The sequence below is a fragment of the Ascidiella aspersa genome, chromosome 6, assembly GCF_963924565.1.
Source record: "Ascidiella aspersa chromosome 6, kaAscAspe10.2, whole genome shotgun sequence".
In the NCBI taxonomy this organism is placed as follows: domain Eukaryota; kingdom Metazoa; phylum Chordata; class Ascidiacea; order Phlebobranchia; family Ascidiidae; genus Ascidiella; species Ascidiella aspersa.
Genome location: NC_139452.1, coordinates 15449325 through 15471015, shown reverse-complemented (window position 1 = coordinate 15471015; position 21691 = coordinate 15449325). Strand labels below are relative to the sequence as shown.

The window sequence follows — 21691 nt, the reverse complement described above, 5'->3', positions numbered from 1 at the left end:
AATTTTTTCTTTCTTCTTAAGAACGCGACTACAAAACTGCAATGCTGTGTGTTTAACCGCCAACCTAATATAGGCAAAAAAGTAGAAATCAGACAATTCTACAATAATTAATAAAATAACGAATCATCAATAAGAAACTTGTTTCCTAATAAAAGCTGAATGTATCGAAATATGTGTTTGATGGTGTTTTTTCCTAATTTTTAATAAAATCGTGCTTTGCCGTCCACGTGCACGCTCGGGACTGTTTTTTTTACCTTTTTAGGAACCTAAAGAAGAATATAATTTACTATTTTTTTTAAAAACAACAATTATTATTAATCATATGTTATTTCGTTAAAAAAGTATGAAATCAACCCTCATGGAATGATCTTTGACGTAGGCCTAGACCTGGCCGTGCCACAATGTGTTCGGAAAATCCACCACTATTTCAATCAGTGTTTTAATCGGGAATGTTGTTGACATAAAAACCAAAAACCATAAGTTTTGGTCGGGCAAACGAGAGGGTTGTAAACAACGCAGAAAATAATAAATAAGGCAAAAGAAGGAAGAGAATTCGTTGACAGAAAATAAGTCAAATCAAGTGTATTTCAGGAAATAGTAAGGTATTTACCCACTGTTAAAAAAAATATATACTTATCTCGTTTATTCTGAACAATATTTCACAAAATAATTAGAATCAATTCAACAGATATATTATATTTCGGCATAGCCTACGATTAAAATATATATCAGAACTCTTCAAAAAACTATTAGCTACAAACAGCCAAGTCATTGAAAGAACTGAGTTCCAAACTAAAATTGCAAAGTTGTAGCACTCACCTTTTATTTGAGCTATATACATAAAGTTAATTTTGTCATTTTTAGCTTATCTTTTGTAGACAGTTTAAAATAGTATAAACGCGCGACACAATTCTCGTTAAATTAAATTTTTACAAATGTAATATAGTTGTACTCTTTCGAGTGGTTTTTCTCTATTAGAAACAACGGCTCTTTGAAACAGACAATGGCTTACTTCAATCAGGTCAAAGGTTTAGAACAGGGGTCGGCAACCTACGGCCCGCGGGCCGGATCCGGCCCGCCGATGAAATTCATCCGGCCCGCCGCCTATTTGACAAACTAGGCACGATTCCATTTCAAATACTTTTTAATTATTTTAACTACGTAAAGGCGAAAACTTTTCGCGCTTCGCGCGAGTGATCCTTCTCCATTCGGTTTGTTTACGTTTTGACGCTGCCTTTTGAAACATAGATCAGCGCTACTTTACCGTTGTGCCGTGGAAGGCTGCCAAGTGCCTCGCGGACAAACAGAAAACGTATTCACAAATATTGGACATATATATTTTAGCATTTTGTTTATTTTTTATTGTCGACAATGTAGGCTAATGAAAACTTGTAAGAAATGGCGTTATACCAAAATAAAATCGCGCTCGCTTCGCTCGCCAGGTGTGCCCGCACTTTAAAAGGTCGACAAACACTCAGCTAGATTAACTAATGTTACAGCGTTTTCCAAGTAGTTTTGTTACACTTTTCATTAGTACTATGGATGACGATGTGTGGACTCGGATTTTAAACAAAACAAACGCATTTTATTCGCGCTTTGCGCCAATACTTTATTCCTGCCTCCTTAAATGTAATTAAACACGGTTTTAGGCGCAAAAAAGGTCCGAGGTCCGCCTGATTTACGGTAGTTTTAACAGTTTGATAACATATTTCTTAGTTAACATTTTGTGCGGCCCGCAGAGACCTTTCTGAGGTTGGTTTTGGCCCGCGACTACAAAAAGGTTGCCGACCCCTGGTTTAGAATAATTTAACCTTTTTAAAATTATATTGGACCTCAAGTTATAGATTTTCAGTTGTTGCATATTTGACTAGAATTAAAATTGCCTATTTAACAAAAATAAAATATTAAACCAATATTCTAAACAGGAATAACCTTTACCCAGTTTACAATTAATTAAGATCCAGTCGTAATACTTTTTTCATACTAATGCCAATGATAAAGATTTATAACCTACTTGAATGCTCGAAAAGTTGTTCCAATACTCAAAAACTAAAAAAAACGTTAAACAAATAATTATTTTAGATAGGCGACTAGGCGTATTACTATTTTAGGTATAGGCATATAACAAGTCTGATTGCACAAGTCTGATTTGTTACATGCTGGCAACGGTTATGAAATGAAAAAATACACGTTAGATTGGTGTGTGTGTGTTTGCAACCTTTGTTCACAACCTGTCAAAGCTTGCCTTAAATTACAACTCTGTATATCATTAACCAGATTATTTTTCCAATTTCGGCGGCTTTAAATCTTAGTAAGCTAGTGACAGTTTTGCATTCGTATTTTATGCGCAGCGTTTCAAAGTTGGCCATCGGGTAATTTCATCAAATAGTGTTTAGGCTTGCCTCTGCTAAAAGCTAAACAATTTGTAAACATGTATGGCGTGGGTTTCTTTAAAACGCTATAATTTTAGAACGCCAAAGTTTTAGTTACTTATGGTTAAACTTTTGAAAAACAGGATCTTGGTGAGATAAGTCAGGGTTAAAGTGGTTGTCATAGGCAAGTTAATACAGTGTCAAAGAACGGGACAATAAGCCTAAAATTAAAGGAATGCGAGAAAAAAAATATAACTGTGACTTTGCTTCACGAACGCATCGCTTAGCTAATTGTTTGTCGAAACTTCACAAACATGGTATGACGTAACTCCCAAAATGAAATAAAGCAAAACTGATTTTATCGCCTACTAACCATAAATGTGAGAATGATAATTGCCTTGTAAATCAGGGCTGATCGAAACTATTTGCTGAATTGCACGAAAATTATATTGCTACATAATATGCGCCGTACAAACTTTTTCTTGTTTTAAGTACATAACATAGAAGCCTGCGTAACAACAAAAATAAAAAAAATCAATTTTATTTATTTTAGTTAAATTCCTATTTTTTCTTTTTCTAGAAATCGGATATTTATTTATTTCGATGAGGCATATACTCTTTATTGTTTTGTTTGTTGTATACAGTGTCCCATGTTGCAATCGTCCAATGCTCCATGTTAGAGCTAATGACAGTTTGCATTCGAAGTTAAAATGCCGGCTTTCCCTTTTGGCGAAAGGGTTAATTGTTCTCTTATATTGGATATGTTTACCGGTGTTTTACTCATAACTTAAGAATACGGTTGCAAAACCTCAATTTCTTTACAGCATTAAACATTGCACTACCATGTAAGCAATTTTAATGGTCAGATAAACCACAGTGGTCAGATAAACCAAATTCTTAATGCGATTTGAGGTTAGCTGGAACATATAATAAGGGTTTGCATAGACAAAAAGGCCAAAAGTTTTGTATCGAAACTTAAGTCGTAAATAGTAATGCTTTTCGATGGCAGAAATTTTCATTTATAACTTTATAGTATTACATTTAACACAGAGTTTTGCGTCTATTAGTGAATTTATAAATTATGGGTAAAACTTTGGTAGTATCCACAACAGCGGCCATTGTATTTGGAAGCTTCGTGGTGTGTCTTTTTGTAGCTGAAGGTAATATTAAATTGAACATAGGCCTAGCGCAATTTTAAATATTTCTTATTTTACAAAAAAATATAAAAAAAAACTACTGTACATCAGGGGTTCGCAAATACTTTTTGTGCTCGACCCTAAATTACTAAAGTCCTAAATCTTCGCATACCAAATTCTTCGCGAGATGTTGTAAATGCAACTAACAACTTTGTTAAAGCACCCCACAGCTGTAGAAACGCGCAAATCAAGTAAAGTTTCCAGTTATGCATATTAAAATAGCGCGTTTGTTGTCAAAATTTGCGAAAATTTCCATTGCCTTGGTTTTAGTAGTGCAAATGCTCACAAATTTGTAATTAATTTTCAGTCCGAGTTGTACACTTATAAAGGAATTGCGTTTTAGGAACAAAATAATATATTAAGTTTGCATAACTTTAATTTTATAGAGTAAAGTGCTTACGACGCTTTGGCTAAAGGGAAGACTAAAAAGATAAGAAAAAATAAAACATACTATAAATCTCAATAGATTTCCAGCTAAGCGAAGGGTATGGCGATAGTTATAATTGGTCATAATTCGCGACGCTAAGTGAATATTTTTACGACCCACTTTTGCTGGCCCCTATGCTGTACTTTTGCGGACCCCTATGCACGGGCTATGTAAAATTGTAACTAATAATAAGTGCTTACAACGATAAACGTATTAATGTGATTTTCATGCTTTTTTCCTTAAAAAGATGATAATATAAATGCTATCTAATCATTAGTAAATTAGTTGTTTAACAAAAATAGCGGACATATCTTTGGTAATTAAGAAAGGACAAAGATTTTAAATTGGGGCCGTCAAGTAACTTTTAGGGGATTAATGTAAACATAATGCCAAATAATGTTTAATTTCAAACAATTAATAATTTTTTGTAAAAAAGGTAAGTCGTAGCCAAAATTCAACACTATCTCGAGGGTATTGTTTGCCTTCAATAGCGCACTAGCCTATGACAAACGTTATTTTAAGGTTTACTCATCGGGCTGTTGGGTCGACCTACGTGTGACCCTGTTCACTCTGGACCTGGTCCTATCACCGACAAACCGACAGACCCACCAGTAACCAGCACTACAACAAAAGTAACCAGCACTGCATCAACAGCAACCAGCACCACAGGGCCTGTCATCACTAGTCCGTTCACTACTAACACAGTAAATGAGACTGAAGTAACCTAATGAATCTGACGGAAACACTTGGGTCAATAAACCAAACATTTATAATTAATTGATCCTAAAATTTTAACAAACTATATGTGGGGTGGGTTACAAAAATGCCATTATATTATTTATAACACGCAATCTTTATAGCTACCAACCATTGATAAACAGATCTATAATTAAGTCGTTTTGTAAGCAAGTTAAAACCGCGTAAACAGAAAACATGACAATAAGGCTTAAAACAAAAGGAATGCTAGAACATATTTACTGCTAATTTGCTACACAATCGCAATGCTTAGTTCATGGGATGGCAAACTACGGGTCGCCGTATAAGACCCAGTGAGAAAAGTGTAAATCTCGCCAACGTAAATCACCCGGCCCGCCACCACTTTTGCAAACTTATTTGACAAGAGGCCGTTATCCATATTTTTTGTTTATTTTATCAACGTAAATGACATTTTTTTCGCGCAAATCTCTTTTGCTCATCTAGTATATTTCCGTTTTGATGGACACAAGGGGGTCGCATAACATTGTCAGGTAGGGCGCCGTGTACTACATGTTAAACAAAAAAAATGACAAGAAAAGGGGCAACACAAACTAAAAATGTAGCAGTAGAAGGTGATAAATTTTCTACCATACTTGCAATTTTGTAAATGACAATTTTATCTGTCATCCAGTCGTGTTTATGACATCACTATTATTCTGTTTTCAATCAATCAATGACTAAAAAACTAAACCAGTGGTACTTTTTTATTCCGTTATTACTCCCCAACTTTTTTATTCCGTGGCCCAATTTATTTTATAACACAGACACTCACAGTGGCCCACCGTTTTTTCCACCTCTAATGATGACTAGTGCATATTGCTTAACGAGAGTTTTCCAATATAACAATTTTATTCGCTAATTGCATTTGTCTAGCGACAAATGGAGCTTTACTAAGTTTCTAATCAGTCTTTTGAAGAACAAATCGCACGCACAGTCTTCGCAGTCACAATAAATTTTAGATATGCCAACAACTATTTTAGTAAAACAAAATGTATAGTTGTAATAATTCAAGTAGCTGTATGGCCCACAGTTTGGGAACCATAAATGGGCACGTTGTACGTTTGAAGAGCAGGCCCGTTTGGCAACACTTGTTTAATTCGAAGTAACACCATTTGTACACAATTGAAGTCTCTGTAACAACTATTACTCTTACTTGAACAATTTAGAGAAAAAATAATACGAAAATATGCCGAAAAATATGGGAACCACTGAACTAGATTAAAAATTAAATGTATAGCGTTTCGCTAGGGCATTTTTGTTATACCATTTTATTGTGATCTTGAAAGACGCTGAGCACACTCGAATTTAAACACAAATGGGTTTTTTAATGTGGGCTAAATAAACCCATTTTAAATGCATAATTCATAAAAATCCTAGGTCAGTCCCTGATAAACGGTTGTTATAATAAAATGCTTAAAACTTCACACTTTAACAAAAGAATTAGTTAAAATTATTTCGTCCCGCAGAGATCTTTCTGAGTTTGGGTCGGGCCCGCATCCATACGAAAAGGTTGCCGACCCCTGTTATTGTTTGCTGAAGCAATACAAACATGGTACTGGTGTTAACGGCCAAAATGCAATGACGCAAAGCAAACTGATTTTATCGCCTATAATCACTTACTAAATGTCAGAATGATAAATGAATGGCATAGCTCAACCTTTGGCTCAAATGTGCCAAAATTTAATATATGCCTAAATTTTGTTCGACTTTATTATCAGGCATACTGTTTATTGTGTAGTATAATCATTATAGGATATAAAGTCACCTCTTGCTAAATAGCTTGCTTGCATTGCAACTAAATTCTTTGGGACAACTATAAGCTTTATTTCAAATGTGTGTTTTAGCCTGAAATATGGGAGGATGAAAGATTACCTATTTCTCTCATACCAGAGAGTTACACTGTAAGTCTTCGCCCCGACTTTGACATCTTCTTAAACCCATTTACTAACATTTTCTACGGATCCTCGTCTGTTACGTACATGTGTAGCAACGCGACAGACTACTTGATCCTTCACTCGACGTAAGTCATAAACAAGCTAGTCAAATTCTATATTAGCTAAAGATGATTTAACTACAATACACCTCTATTATAATTTGAAATTTACCGTGGTAATGTTTGTAACTGATGAATAATAACATGACCCAGCACAAAAACCATATAATACATTTTTCGACGCAAACTGTTTAACTCCTCGGAAACAACTTTATTTTTTTACTTATTGGAAGGTGATTAACTCCATTTTTACTTAACTATTTGGTTTAAGTTAGAACGACTATTTTACAATTTAGTACATGAAGGCACAGTGAACCACGTAACTGCTTTTCAATTTTAGTGATTTGAACTATACTGATGATTTCACGATAACTGATGAAAGTCATAACAATTTCCCCATTGACGAGTTCTTCTTTTACCGCTCCAACCAGTATCTAGTGATTAGGACAGCGTCAATGTGCCAAGAGGGGGTGAGATATATCTTCCATGCTCCTCAATTTTGGGGGCCACTTGGTTCAGATCTCACGGGATTTTACAGGAGCACATACATCAACGAAGAAGGAGAAACACGGTAGTTTTATAGACTGTATAGGCTTTGGTGTGTATTGTACTTATCAAGGTGGTAGTACAAAATTGTGCATCATTTGCTTACACATATTTTCCTACAAAAATATACCCTCTACAACAAGAAGGAATATAATGAATCAATTTTTTGTATTTCACAACGCCAAACGTGTGGTTAATTTTTACCAGAATTATAGCGGTTTCTCAAATGGAAACTAGAGGATCCCGACACGCCTTTCCCTGCTTCGACGAACCGAGCATGAAAGCAACATTCGACACAACTTTATATCACAGAAGCGATCAGGGTTACTTTGGAATCACAAACATGCCAGCTGTTTCAAATAGGGCAAGTATTAACCCTAAAGGCCCGTTTACACTACAGCTGCACTGAGCTGAGCAAAGCGTAATTTGCCTTTAAATTCTATTGTGGCGAACGCTTTGCTAAACTCAAGCCCCGTGCAGCAGCTGCAGCAAGCTTAAAGTTACGCTTTGCTAAACTCAGGCTCCGTGCAGCTGAAAAAAATACGCTTTGGAGCGATTTCCACGCTTTGCTAAACTCAAGCCCAGTGCAGCAATAGAAAAACGTTACGTTTTGTAGCGATTTTTACGCCCAGCGCAGCTCACTGCAGCTGTAGTGAAAACGGGCCTTAATTTGGAGGGATTTTGGACCATCATAAAAATTTCCTTTTTCGATTTTTCGTTTTTTCGATTTTAACCCTAGGATGATCAACCGATAAACATATTTTCTTAGTTCCCGTTTCTGCCATAATAACAACAAGATATTAAATCTTGTTTAGAGAATTTTGATTTCAATCATTTTGGTTTTGGTTATTACAAGTTTTTCTTTTTTTACTGAAAAATTAACCGGAATCTTGCTATTGCTGCAGACAGAAGTTATTGACGGAAATACCTGGGATGCCACTGTATTTAATACAACCCTCGTGATGCCAACCTACCTTCTTGCGTTTGTAGTGTGCGACTTTGATTACAACGAAACCTTCACTAGAGATAATGTTGTACAGGTAAGGTTAGGCTTTGAAATTCGTCAATAGGAAGGAATTTCGAATTTACAAGGAAACACTTGTTATGTAAACGATGGTAATTAAGTGAAATGTGCAAAAACTAAATGAAAGACATTTATTTCAGACGCTATTGCGTTGATTCTTGTTATCGTTTAAGGTTCAAATAAGTTAACGCTGTTGCTTGTCCTTTAATGAAGTTATTACAAATGTAAATATGCAAACAAATGCGAAAATACGATCAGACATCGTTTTCTGGATTCTAAAAGAATATTGCAATGTAAGACCAATGTAGGTCCTAAAGTTTAAAAATAAATAATTGAGAAAGTTATCGTTAGCCAATGTTTCACGTTTTCGAAGCGGTTTACTATACTGAATCGTCAGACACATTCCTGGGTGATCTAAATACCTCGGTAAATAGCACTGGAAAGGAACAAATAGGTGTATTTTTGACATAAATATAAATAGTTAGATCGGTATATAGTATATATGGTATATAGTAAGATGACAACCTTTTGAAATGTACAAGTAGCCTATATCGTGTGTTTAAAATTACTTTTCAAAGACAAGGATTTATGCAAGGCCTGCATCCATTAAAAACAAAGAGGCAACATACGCGGCTGACATTACACCAAGATATCTGGACTACTTTGGCGACTACTACGACATACCATACAGTTTCCCTAAATCAGGTAGGACATTAGAATATAACCAATACGAAGTCTTTTGATAAGAATATTTTAGAGATTTCAAAATTTTAATGTGTAGAATTTTTTTCCACAATCAGGTAAGCTTGGTGGTTTATTCGTGGTAGTTTTTCATCGTCCTGAAACCTGCAACTCAAACAGTTAAATTCGTAAATGTTAAACAGTTGCAAATTAAACTGTTTTGTTTATGCATGCTTTTTATAATAACGTATGTGATAAATAATTTGCAAACTGCTACTGGTTATAATGTACAAACCGTTGAAAACATATACTATTCAAGAGTTTATGAAATAATTTATATTATTGTCCACCTTAAATTGTTTCATAGATCAAATCGGAGTAAACGATTTCGGAGCCGGAGCGATGGAGAATTGGGGATTGGTGATATATAGACACGAGTATTTGTTGTACGAAGAAGGTGTTTCGTCCATTACGAGCAAATACTTTATCACTTATATCATCGCTCACGAACTTGCTCACCAGGTTTTCAATGTCGTATAACTTAATTCTAAAACAAAATATTGTAAAATAGGTCAGCCATTAATTAAGAGAAGATTAATAGTATGATGTTTAAGGCTCCCGTGTTAACACAATGATCCCATTGTAGTCATTCCTCTGACCTCACTAAAAAGACGTCAATAGTATCGCACATTATTGAACACATATATTACATATCACTATAGGGGAACTGTTTATTGCTGTTTTGAAACACAGTATCAACCTAAATCTACTGTTAAAAAACATTGGCCAAGAAAAATATATACACAAAACAACTAATGTACCAAAATAGTCATTCTTTGCCGCGCACGTATCCTGTTAATTTAATTTTTTTTTATTTCGCTTACCACAGCAAATTCGTTGTAAGATTCTGTGAAATTGTTTCAAACAGGTTAGTTTAAAACTTATGTAAGTGTAGCAGGTTAGAGTTGTTTTTAATCTTTGTGGTATAAAGTGATCAATTTAAAATAACGGATTCTTCCTGCCCACTCTTGCGAATCACACTGTCCAATCATTTGAAACTCTGGTTTCTAAAGACGGGACATAACAACGTTTTATCTATAGGACGATCTAAAAACGAAGTTAACTAGGTAGAGGCAACGTTATAGGTGCTTTTGAGGCGTTTATGACAGAGGTATCAAGTATAGGTTTGACATTATTTAAAATCATTGTTATAACTGAGAACTATAATCATTTGAAAAAAGTGTCCCATCATTCCCTTTATACTTACAACCTTCCCATACTTGATAGTTGACGAAAATAACCAAATTTTACCTAAATATATTTGAATAAATAATTAAATTTCAATCAAGTCACTTATAGGCCTATTAATGATTTAAGTTAAAGTAATTTATAGAATTAAAAGGCGAGGTGAAAGCAGGGACTTTAGTACACTTAAGTCGACTTTGATAATTCTATAATTAAATTACTATACAACACTGGAATATATGCGTTTTGCATTTTAAGTGGTTTGGGAACCTAGTATCTTGTGCATGGTGGAACGAGATATGGCTCAATGAAGGTTTTGCGACGTATGTATCTTTTATTGGAATGGAACATATTCAACCAACTTGGAAAAATGTGGGCAACTATAAATTACCTAATATAATTTGTAAGAATGGGCAAATTCGGAAAAAATGATGGTCCATTTTATAAATTAAAGCAGAACTTTAATAGGTTTTAAAATTTATCTTTTTGTTATAGTTATATACATCTTATTAAATGTCAATGCATTTACACGTATCGTATGTAATTTCCCATAACAAAAGGACGAGATGTTTATTCTGGAAGAACTCCAGGGAGCTTTGACGGTTGATTCCTATTCTACTTCACATCCTCTCGTTCATCCGGAAGGATTCTTTTCGACAATAACATATTCCAAGGTATATAATTAGTTAAAAACGTGAAGTAAAAAACGGTCTGGGTACTATGCAAACCAGTTTGCTCGCCCAACGAAGAAATAACACAGCAACCACTAAGTGTATGTACCGTTTACAAGACTATATTTAAATAGTGTTTTGCAAGATAAATAAATGACTAATTAACAACCAGCTTATATTTGTTGCCATGTTCGAACAGGACATATAATTCAAACTTTGTTTATCGGTAAGCGAACGATATTTACCTGGCAAGCACACATTGCTGTAAGAAGGACATGTCATTATAGAAAACAAATTTTCTTAATATGTAATTGCTTAGCATGTTGCAGTACCTCGTACAACATTAGGTAATTCGAAATATCTACCTCTACCTGGCCTTCAGGATGGGTTAGCGTGCTCCAAAAACGAATTATACGACCTATCATCTTCATTGTTGTAAAGCAAATCATCACCTAAAACAATATTTGACAAAAAATGAAAATAAGCCTTTTGAAACACAGAATTATCGAATATTCCTAATACCAGAGTCATTGTGAAGAAAAGCATTATCGGTCTCAGAAGATGTAAAATATTCCGCAACTTATTTAGCAGCTCAGGATATATGGAATATTTGTTGATCGTTAATTATACAACCAATCTGTTTAAAATTGAACGATTTTCTGTTTCTTGCAGGGTGGATCCGTTATTCGCATGTTTGAAGAAATTCTTGGAGAACCAACTTTTACCAATGGGCTAAAGGTAATAAATAATTGTAAAATAAAAGCTTTCGTTAGAAATAAAAGTTTTGTTTTATAACTTTCTAGAACTATTTGAATGAATTCGCCTATGGAAATGCAGTACACGATGATCTCTTCAAGAACTGGATTGAAGTAAAAATATGATAATAGTGTTTATTACAAATTCATAACTGTGTTCAAAGTGGTACCCTTAGCATAAAATAAGCTTTTATTGTTATAATAAATAAAGATAATAAAACTGTTTTTTTAACATATTATGTCAATATATATACTACCCCAAAAATAAGGAAGCAGAAAAGAACGGCGTGAAATTTGACGCCGACTTGCAATTGATTCTTGAAAGCTGGACGCTGCAAATGGGCTACCCGCTCCTCACTGTAAGTCGGGGTGCAGGTGCAGAAGATTACGTCGTTAGGCAGAAATACTTCCTTGTGGACCCCGAAGATACCCCTGTAAGCACTCCGGGAAGCGAAACCTACAAGTGAGTCATGTTCATAACATTGGCATGTGTTTATTTTTCTAACAATATTGTAAATCGTGATATTTAAGCAACATGTTTTCGATTTCTCTTGGTCTTCTCGGCTCTTTTTGTGTTGCTTGACATTATCTTATTATTTTTTACGCTGACATGATGAAGCAACCACGGTAAAAGCAAGCTTGACAAAATTGAAGAATGGATATTACAACTTGTTTCTTACGTTTTAAATAGGACATACTTCCAAATAAAATAACGTGGTATATATTCTTTAAAAAGAGTAGATATCTTAGAGTGCATTTTTTAGGAATGCTCGTCATTAAGTACGTTAGGTCTCTGCTTCAAGAGCTGGAAGTTTGTAAGACTTATTTCAATGACTAGAGTTAAAATATATCTCTACGTTTAGCTTTTGTTAGACCAGGATTTAATCAAAATCCTGTAAATAAGGAAGTTCTATTTAATACGTTTCGTTGTTTTCACAGTTATGAGTGGTATGTTTACTTCGGCTACAAAGAAAAGCCTGATATGAATACAACTTACCTGTGGCTTCTCCCAGGAAGTAATTGTAAGTATTTTCCAAAAATAAATTTGTGACAAATTAGACGAAAATTTAACAAATATCATCCTGGATGTTCAAAGTTCATTGTGTATTGTCCACCAAAACAAGCAAATAGTAATGTGTGCCCCAGAATAGCAAGAATGTTGCCTATCTTGACCGTTCTGGCCTAAATTACAGAATACCAATAACGCTTTAGGCCTATTATTCATAACTAGGGCTATTTTTATTTTAACCTAAAAAAAAATGTAACTTTATTTTTATCAATTTTTAACTTGATTTTAACCTAACGAAATTGCTTATTTGTAGAGGCTACAGTTCTTCCTTGAATTGATGCCAGTTACCCAAACATAATATTTTGTCGATTTCAAACCCAAACGTTATATTTTGTCGAAAAGTCAAGGTTTTTTATGGATTTGAAAAGTGTGTCGTGTTTTCGGGCATTAGATTTAGCTTGCTTAGGAATTTTTATATTACAGAATGTCAGTAGGCTATTCCTAAGATCCAAACTGTTCATCTTCTGAAAGAACACGTTTGTGAAGAGGAAGTGTTTTATAAGATTTATTTAATTGCGTAACTACGAATAAAAAAATGGACAATTTGCGATGAAAGTTATTGCTGATCGAAGTGGGCATTGTGACATATTTCCTGCTTTTATGGGTTAATATGGTTTAATTGTGTCGCAGTTCCTGATTTAAAATGCTTCTACGAAGATTTTTACAATAACTACTCTCGAGAAACACAAAAACTTTGTCAAAAGCCATAATTTGACAAATTTTGACTTTATTGAAAATTTTGACTTTATTGAAATTTTGACTTTATTGTAAATTTTAACTTTATTTTAACATATAAACTTCTTAGAAACAGTCCCCTAGGTACGGAAAACAACTTTATTCTTTGATTCGTGGACAGACGAGGTCCTTTAAAAATTTTAACTTTATTGACTTTTGCGGGCCCTATTCTTAACCTATATAGTGTTTTGTAAACAAAAATGCTATGTTTTTCTTTAGTAACTTTTCGGGCAGACTCCGAATTTATTATTGGGAATCCAAAAGCCAAAGGGTTCTATCGTGTTAAGTACGACAGGGATATTTTGAACAATATTGCGACAATGCTCGAGGGTCCGAGATTTACGGTGAGTTTATTTTACATGTGACAAACTAAGCTAGCAAATAGACTCCAAAAATTCATATTGAAAATTTAATTTCAAATAATGTAGAACTTAATATAGGCGATTACAAGTGGGAAGTTTTGCAATTCATTTTTATTTTAATAAAATTTTTTGACTTGACTAAATTTAATTTTAAAGTAATTTTAATCAAAATTATGTTATTTATTTCATTTTTGCGTAGTACATTTTAAAAAGATATATTTTTAAAGACATCGTGGGTATATTTGAAGAAAAAATGAAAACAGTATAAACGATGGGCAAAATATAAAAAAGTAAAATAAAAAAAAAACACAAAATAGAACAAAAGTCAGTAATTAGGAATTTTTTCGACATGCGTAGTTATTTTTGGATAGGAATGACTGAAACTGGGACATGAAAGGGGAAGAAAGATTTTAATCTGTTACTCCCCCAACTCTGTCTAATTATAAAAATGACGGCTCAAATATATGACTATTGTTCCTGACTAATTCCATAATACACCAACATGTTGTATTTGCGTATATTACATTTATGCTGTATTAACGATCAAACTGTTTAACAGCCTAGGTAGTGAGAACCAATTATAAAACGTATTGTTTTGTGAGTAGCAATTATTATTTAAATGCTAACAATTATATGCCTATAACAATTATATGCCGATAACCTATCCAGGTAATCTTCATCAGGGCATATAAACTTGTAACCTTGCACAGTTATATATACAGTGAAGAAAAACGACGAAAAAACAAGGTGGCAAAACGAGGCGAAAAAAGAAAACAAGGCCCGAATAACGTGAAAACGTAAAAACCGACTGCAGCCTTCTTATGGCCGCTACTGCACAAAAATTGATAGGAAGGTGCAAGAAATGTATCTTGCTTAACGTTCATGGTGTTAGAATGAGTGTGTATCGCCCAGAATTCTAAGAAGACACGGCGGTGGTAATCTCCTTTTCTAGTTACAATCGAAGCACATCCAAAGTCGATGTCATGACGTTGTTTTGTCGCGTGACTGGACAAAGCAGATTTCGACGCATCGTGTTGCCGGACATCTCGTTGATGTTCTTTCCTTCTCGTATTAAATGCTCGTCCCGTTTCCCCAATGTACACTGCGGAACATGCACAGGGAATACAATAAACCACCCCCTTTGTGTCAAATATATCCACGGGGTCTTTGGGTCGGGAAATCATCCTGCCCAGGGTCTGATATGGTGTTACCGCCACTGTTAAACCGAAATCGCGTAACATGCGCTGGACGACCTCTGTTAAATTTGGAATATATGGTAAAACTACTAATCCATCCGTTTGGCGTCGAATCTCTGATTTACGACGAGGTTCTTTAAGTATCCACTTGGGGTACCCATTACGGCGTAGAACTGCGCGTACGTACGATATTCGTGGACCAGGTCCGTCGGATCGCTTGTGAGGCGTCTGGCTCGATTTATCAAGGTATGCACGAACGCACGTTTGTGACCAAGTGGGTGATGAGATGTGAAGTGCAAGACCCTGTCCGTGTTCGTCGGTTTACGGTACACCTGTGTTTTCACCTGCCCATTCGCCAAACGTCCCACCAATACGTCGAGAAACGGTATCTTGCACTTCACATCTCATCACCCACTTGGTCACAAACGTGCGTTCGTGCATACCTTGATAAATCGAGCCAGACGCCTCACAAGCGATCCGACGGACCTGGTCCACGAATATCGTACGTACGCGCAGCTCTACGCCGTAATGGGTACCCCAAGTGGATACTTAAAGCACCTCGTCGTAAATCAGAGACTCGACGCCAAACGGATGGATTAGTAGTTTTACCGTATATTCCAAATTTAACAGAGGTCGTCCAGCGCATGTTACGCGATTTTGGTTTAACAGTGGCGGTAACACCATATCAGACCCTGGGCAGGATGATTTCCCGACCCAAAGACCTCGTGGATATATTTGACACAAAGGGGGTGGTTTATTGTATTCCCTGTGCAGAATGTTCCGCAGTGTACATTGGGGAAACGGGACGAGCATTTACTACGAGAAGGAAAGAACATCAACGAGATGTCCGGCAACACGATGCGTCGAAATCTGCTTTGTCCAGTCCCGCGACAAAGCAACGTCATGACATCGACTTTGGATGTGCTTCGATTGTAACTAGAGAAGGAGATTACCACCGCCGTGTCTTCTTAGAATCCTGGGCGATACACACTCATTCTAACACCATGAACGTTAAGCAAGATACATTTCTTGCACCTTCCTATCAATTTTTGTGCAGTAGCGGCCATTAGAAGGCTGCAGTCGGTTTTTACGTTTTTACGTTATTCGGGCCTTGTTTTCTTTTTTCGCCTCGTTTTGCCACCTTGTTTTTTCGTCGTTTTTCTTCACTGTATATATACCTCTGCAAGGTTACAAGTTTATATGCCCTGATGAAGATTACCTGGATAGGTTATCGAAACGTCGGTACAGAATAAATTTTTGTCTGAAGAACCCTCTTTATAATTAATATATTTTTGTAGTTTTTACATTTTTGAGACATATTTGTTTGTATTCAAGGAAGTTTCTCCCCAAAGCAGAGCACAACTGATTGATGATGCTTTCAACCTTGTTAGGTAAGATCTTATTGATCTATGATTTACATGGCCTGAATGAATCAAAATTTTAGTATGTGATCATTTGTTATTTATTTACACGTTCGTATAATATCAAATTATTATAGTTAACATTTTTCATTCATAGCACAGTACCGAACCTTTTATTCTCAAAAGTTTATGACCTTGAATCTGTTCAGGGCGAACGAAGTACCCGTAAGTTACGCCCTGGAAGCAACAAAATTTCTAAAACAAGACATCGAATACATTCCCTGGAAGACCTTCACGGATGAGATAGTTTACTTCGATTACATGCTCTCCGGTTCACCTTTGTATGGCGACTTCAGGGTAAAGCTGTTCTCTAGATGCTTTGCTTTTAGACATTACACTATAGTTTTATGAAGATGGTTCGAGATAAAAATAGTATTTTTAAACTTTCTAAATCTAAATTAAACAGTGCATATCGCAGTGGCCGTAGGAAGGTCAACCAACAGTATTCGGCCTTATTACACAACCAATTGCCAGTGTTGTAATGACTTAATTTAATGACTTGACTTAAGTCCTCTTAGGACCCTTATTTTGTGTTTTTGCTTTGCGTGTACCACAGTAGGCATGACATTTTCTAGAGATGACGTCATACATTGACGTCAAAATACAAATAAACTCAGAAATCTGCTGATTTCGGTCTAAGTAATGCGAAAAGTGAAATGAAGTCGAAATACATTCAGTCAAAACCGTTTACTTTTTATTTAAACAAATGTTATATTTCCATTTAAGAAATTCGTCGTTGATATGGTCGAACCATCGATATACCAACATTTCGGCTGGGACGACTCCGATAAATCTGATTCCGAATATGTTGCAAGGTATTCCACAGTAGTGATCTGTTCCTTATGTTTGTTAGATTTAGTAGCCCACCTTCGTTATTACTGGAATAGAAACTCCGTGCATGCTTCAACTGTGCAAAAGTTGCTCAAAAGGATCATGTATTTTACATTCAATCTAAAATCCATTTTCCAACTCGTTCCCTTAAAGGTTACCAGTATTCGTTATAAAATTGAATATTAAAAATTTTCTTAAAAATATATTGGAAAATGTCTCTTTATGAGAGGATCAAGGTATTTTTATGAGTTCACCTGAAATCGAATCTAAATACTAATAGGCAGATTTCACCATGATAAAGGTCTTAGGTACTTTTTATATAAAAAAGGGAAGCTTGTTTACGTTTCAGGTAAATGCGCTCAAAACACGTTTGTTTTACCTTATTGACATATGTTACAGAGAGGCAGCCAAAAACTATATTAAACGATCTATCTCCCACTGTGATAAAATTCATATTTCATATGTGCGATAACTTCAAATTATGTTTTTAAGTTAGGAAGCTAAAAACAATTTAAAAGAATGAATGTAAAACTGAGCTTTTGGGCTAAATTTATGTTAAAAAGCATTTTTCTACAGAATGACACGTGTTGAAGCAATAGACGCAGCTTGTTACTATGGAAGCCAGAACTGTACTTCGGAGGCTTTGGCCATGTTTGCAAACTGGAAATCCAACCCTACCGTTAGGTTAGACCTGCATTTACTTAATTTATAATTAAATCATTTTAACTCAAATGCTCGCAGATTAAACAATATTTAAGGACAAAGGGAAGTATTCCAAATAGTGTAACCTTCCTTTGGTCGTTACTTGCATTTACCATTACAATTAAAGTTTATATTGAGCATTTTAATCACCATGTTTTCTCAATAGTTAAGGTTTGTTTAACTAAATATTTCATAACGATGATTTTCTGTAAAATGTGAGACTAATCTGAGAAACATCAAACATTTCGGTTTAAAAATTCAACATTTCATTATTCCTGCCATGAAAGGCGTATAAAAGCAATGCCAATTGCCGAAAAATAAACACACACATTCGATTTTGTAGTTTATACATCAACTCTATAGAACAATTAAGTTATATGCTTTTTGCTGTAACGATAGATTTCGAAAATTATTAAGCCTATAAACTTGAACATGTTTTTTAAGCCTCAATACACTTTATCGCACTGATGTTTACTGCACTGCAATTAAGGAGGGCACTGTTGAAGATTGGGATTTTGTGTGGAATGCACTGCTTTCAATCACCGACATCGGTTATCTACGAAGTTTAAGGTGTGACTTTAACTGGTATGGTAATTCCTAAAATAGCACATTAGTCACCAATATAGTTTATTTGAATGTTTCGTATAATTGTTGACGTTAGCCTTTAAATAAGTACCACGTCGCACGATGATTTGGCAATACATCACTATATTCTGCAAAAAGTATTCATTCAAGCTACAGTACGGTTGTCATTTGCAGCTCCTTGTTGTTTTAAGCCCCACATAGACAACTATATAAATACGTTATTAAACATAAAACAAATTAATTTCATTTGATTTCGATTTTGCAGATACGCACTTTCTTGCAACCAAGAACAGTGGATCGTCCAACGTTATCTCGACTATTGTCTAAGTGACGTAGCGAGAATTCCGAAATCCGAACTTTCTAGAACCCTTTCGTATATAGCTGGACAAGAGCATGGAAAATATCAATCGATTTCTTATCTCTACAACAACTGGGATGAAATTATCCAGGCGTGAGAAAAAATGTTGTATTGCGAATATTTTATGCGAAGCTCTTTCACGTGAATTTTAAATAAATTATATACTAACATAGTTTGCGATAGTGTAACTATGAATAACATTTTTAACTGGACTTTTTCCTATAATGAATGAGGTAAAACAAAAGTTAACGTGATGTTCTAATCATTTGACTTTTCTGATTAATTTATTTCTCAAATTGTTTGTTTAAGGGGGACTTCAAGCGCAGCAAACAATATAATCAACGCAGCTGTAAGACGGTTTTCGACTGACTTTGACATAGCCTTGGTAGGTTTCATGACATACCGGTACCCATATGTTAGTTTAACTAATCGTGACAATTGTCACAGGGCTAAGTTATAATTCCGTTATCTCCGACTTAGAAATCTGTCAGTCTGGTTATGATCCTGTAATGTGTAAAATAAATTTGCCTGTTTATACACGTTATGATTAAATTAAAATATTGTACTTAAATTAGCTTTTTTGTTTCCAGCTGGAATCAATGAAATCGGTTGCAAATTCTGCCTCATGGACCTCAACCATAAATTCTTACATCAGTGATGTGCAAGTGAACATCTTGTGGAGGAGTCAACATGAAGCAGATATTGGGGCGTGGTTGGGAAGCTCTGTCAAGGTGTTCCCTCCCACTCCAAAGAAGAGAATGTACAAGCGTAACAGATTACCTGATTTCGATTTCGCGTTTAAGAAGAATCTTCTGACCATGAAACCGTATTAGATGTTTTTTTTTCTGTTTCACTGGTCGGTGGTTTCGTGCATATAATAGCAATCTAGTGTTTCAATAAAACATGTCTCATATATACTTTTCTTTACGAAAAAAAGGCGTTAATTTATTTTATAAATGATTAGTTAATAGATAATTGTCCTGTTAAAACTTGTTCAGGTAAACCATTTATTTTATACTGTTCATTTGTGTAAGGTATAGTTCATATGCTTTGTCGACTAAAACCACAAAACATGTTAACGCCTTCGTTACGTGATTTTGACATGATGTATTAAAAATTATAAAATATTTTTATTACGTAATTTATAAACTATTTAACAATAAAATTAATTAATGTACGTAAATTTACCATTCTCCCCGAATAAATACCTAACATACTATAGTAGTGTGTTACCTACGACCTCGGGCCATACTGCGTAAGCAGAGCGGAGGTAGTGTGTTATTAGAACCTCACCACAGACTAGCTGTTTTTCTAGCCTGCTTTACTTGCATCATTAGTCCACTGAATCGGCTAACTATTCTGATAAAATCCTTTGACTTGGGTTACCTATTTTTAGCTTAAAATCGTGACGTTTTAAACAGTCTCCAGAATTACATTTGTTGGGTCATTTCAGTGTAAATACGTCATAGCGCGACGTTACGAAAGAAGGCTTAGGTTGCTGTCATTTAAAAATAGGAAAAAGTATTTTGGTGTTTAGGAAGAATTAAGAAGTATAAAAGCAACAATAATTAGTCGGAATTATCTATTAATAGATCGCATATTTGATCCATGTAATGTGTGGAAAATGCTGGCTCACTAAAAAAGTGAGACTTTTTGGTTAATTGGGATGCCGGACAAAGCCCTAAAAACTCTTTAACAGTTTAACCGCCATTCAAAACTTAACCCACCTAAGAAAAACAACACATGAAACTATGTTAAGGAGTATAATCTCATTAAAGTTGTAAACTTTTGAGCCTCTTTAGTATCAAACAATTAGTAATTAACTTCGTTAAAGACATATTTTAACGAAAGTAATGCAAGCTGTGTTGTGCATAAATCTACAAAAATAAAGTGCACATAAGCGCATGTTGACGCAATTTTAAGGAAATGTACGTTGATAAGTTTTGTCTCGCTTGCGGAAAAGACCTAATGCACTGTTTTGACTTCAAAGTGGGATCTGCTCACGGCACCAATCACGCGTATATCACCTTCTAAAGCTAAAACGTGCATTATTCGGTTTCAATTAGTAGTATAATACTATTATTACATACGATATAGTAATGTCTATACCTGCGTAGATGTTTTTAACGGCTCCAGCCATAATACCGAAATAACAACAACATTAACGTCGGAATAAATCACCTTCGGCTAAAATAGGACTAATATACCTAATATAGTAGAACGTAAAACCGTCAGAATAATACCTAAATAGTAAGAATTAAAAGTAAAATACTAAACCCTAAGCACATTAATAACTCCCCTTATAAGTTAAATCATAACCCTTTTTCCAAACCCACTCATTACCCAACACTAAACCCAAACAGAAACCAACAACCGGTACCAAAACAGCGGTACCCTGCGGTGCCGTTCAAACTAGGACACTTAAACGTCGACACAAAAACGGCCAATGTTCGACCGATGGCACTCGGTTGTCCCATACCGTCATTTATCGGACGTTATTTTGATCATTTAGGTTTATAGGCCTTATTCTGATGAGTTTAGGACTCATTCCGTCAGATTTAGTTCTTTTTCAGACGATTTGGATCCTATTCTGTCGTCGATATTACTGCGTATATTTGGCTATTATGTCGTTATTCCTAATACTATGGTATTATAGATTGTTCTGCGCTTAAGATATTGTCGCTTTGTAGATCTTATTGTGCGTTATCGTATTCTACCTCCTATCCACAGGCAAAAAAGTATTTTCCGGTTACACAGTATGGTTTC

At 35.0% G+C, this 21691-nt stretch overlaps 1 protein-coding gene across 1 annotated transcript; it reads left to right on the top strand.

Annotated features, from left to right (window-relative positions):
* Positions 1-3453: 3453 nt before the first annotated feature.
* LOC146140416 (aminopeptidase Ey-like) lies at positions 3454-19758 on the top strand. The gene is made up of 22 exons (XM_083392623.1): positions 3454-3532; positions 4518-4699; positions 6596-6771; positions 7498-7658; positions 8200-8330; positions 8893-9019; positions 9363-9517; positions 10499-10612; positions 10801-10914; positions 11584-11649; positions 11936-12129; positions 12606-12688; positions 13690-13814; positions 15803-15949; positions 16364-16419; positions 16599-16746; positions 17176-17264; positions 17857-17964; positions 18427-18552; positions 18833-19018; positions 19235-19310; positions 19516-19758. Exons 1-22 carry the CDS (start codon positions 3454-3456, stop codon positions 19756-19758), a joined length of 2886 nt encoding a protein of 961 aa, XP_083248749.1.
* The last annotated feature ends 1933 nt before the right edge of the window (positions 19759-21691 follow it).

What these genes read in the sequence shown, in the direction of transcription:
- LOC146140416 (XM_083392623.1), top strand. Translation starts at nt 3,454, where the DNA reads ATGGGTAAAACTTTGGTAGTATCCACAACAGCGGCCATTGTATTTGGA. An exon ending in GTGTCTTTTTGTAGCTGAAG is followed by an intron (nt 3,533 to 4,517) that starts GTAATATTAAAT and finishes CGTTATTTTAAG; the next exon opens with GTTTACTCATCGGGCTGTTG. An exon ending in TCATGACATCGACTTTGGAT is followed by an intron (nt 15,950 to 16,363) that starts GTGCTTCGATTG and finishes TTTGTATTCAAG; the next exon opens with GAAGTTTCTCCCCAAAGCAG.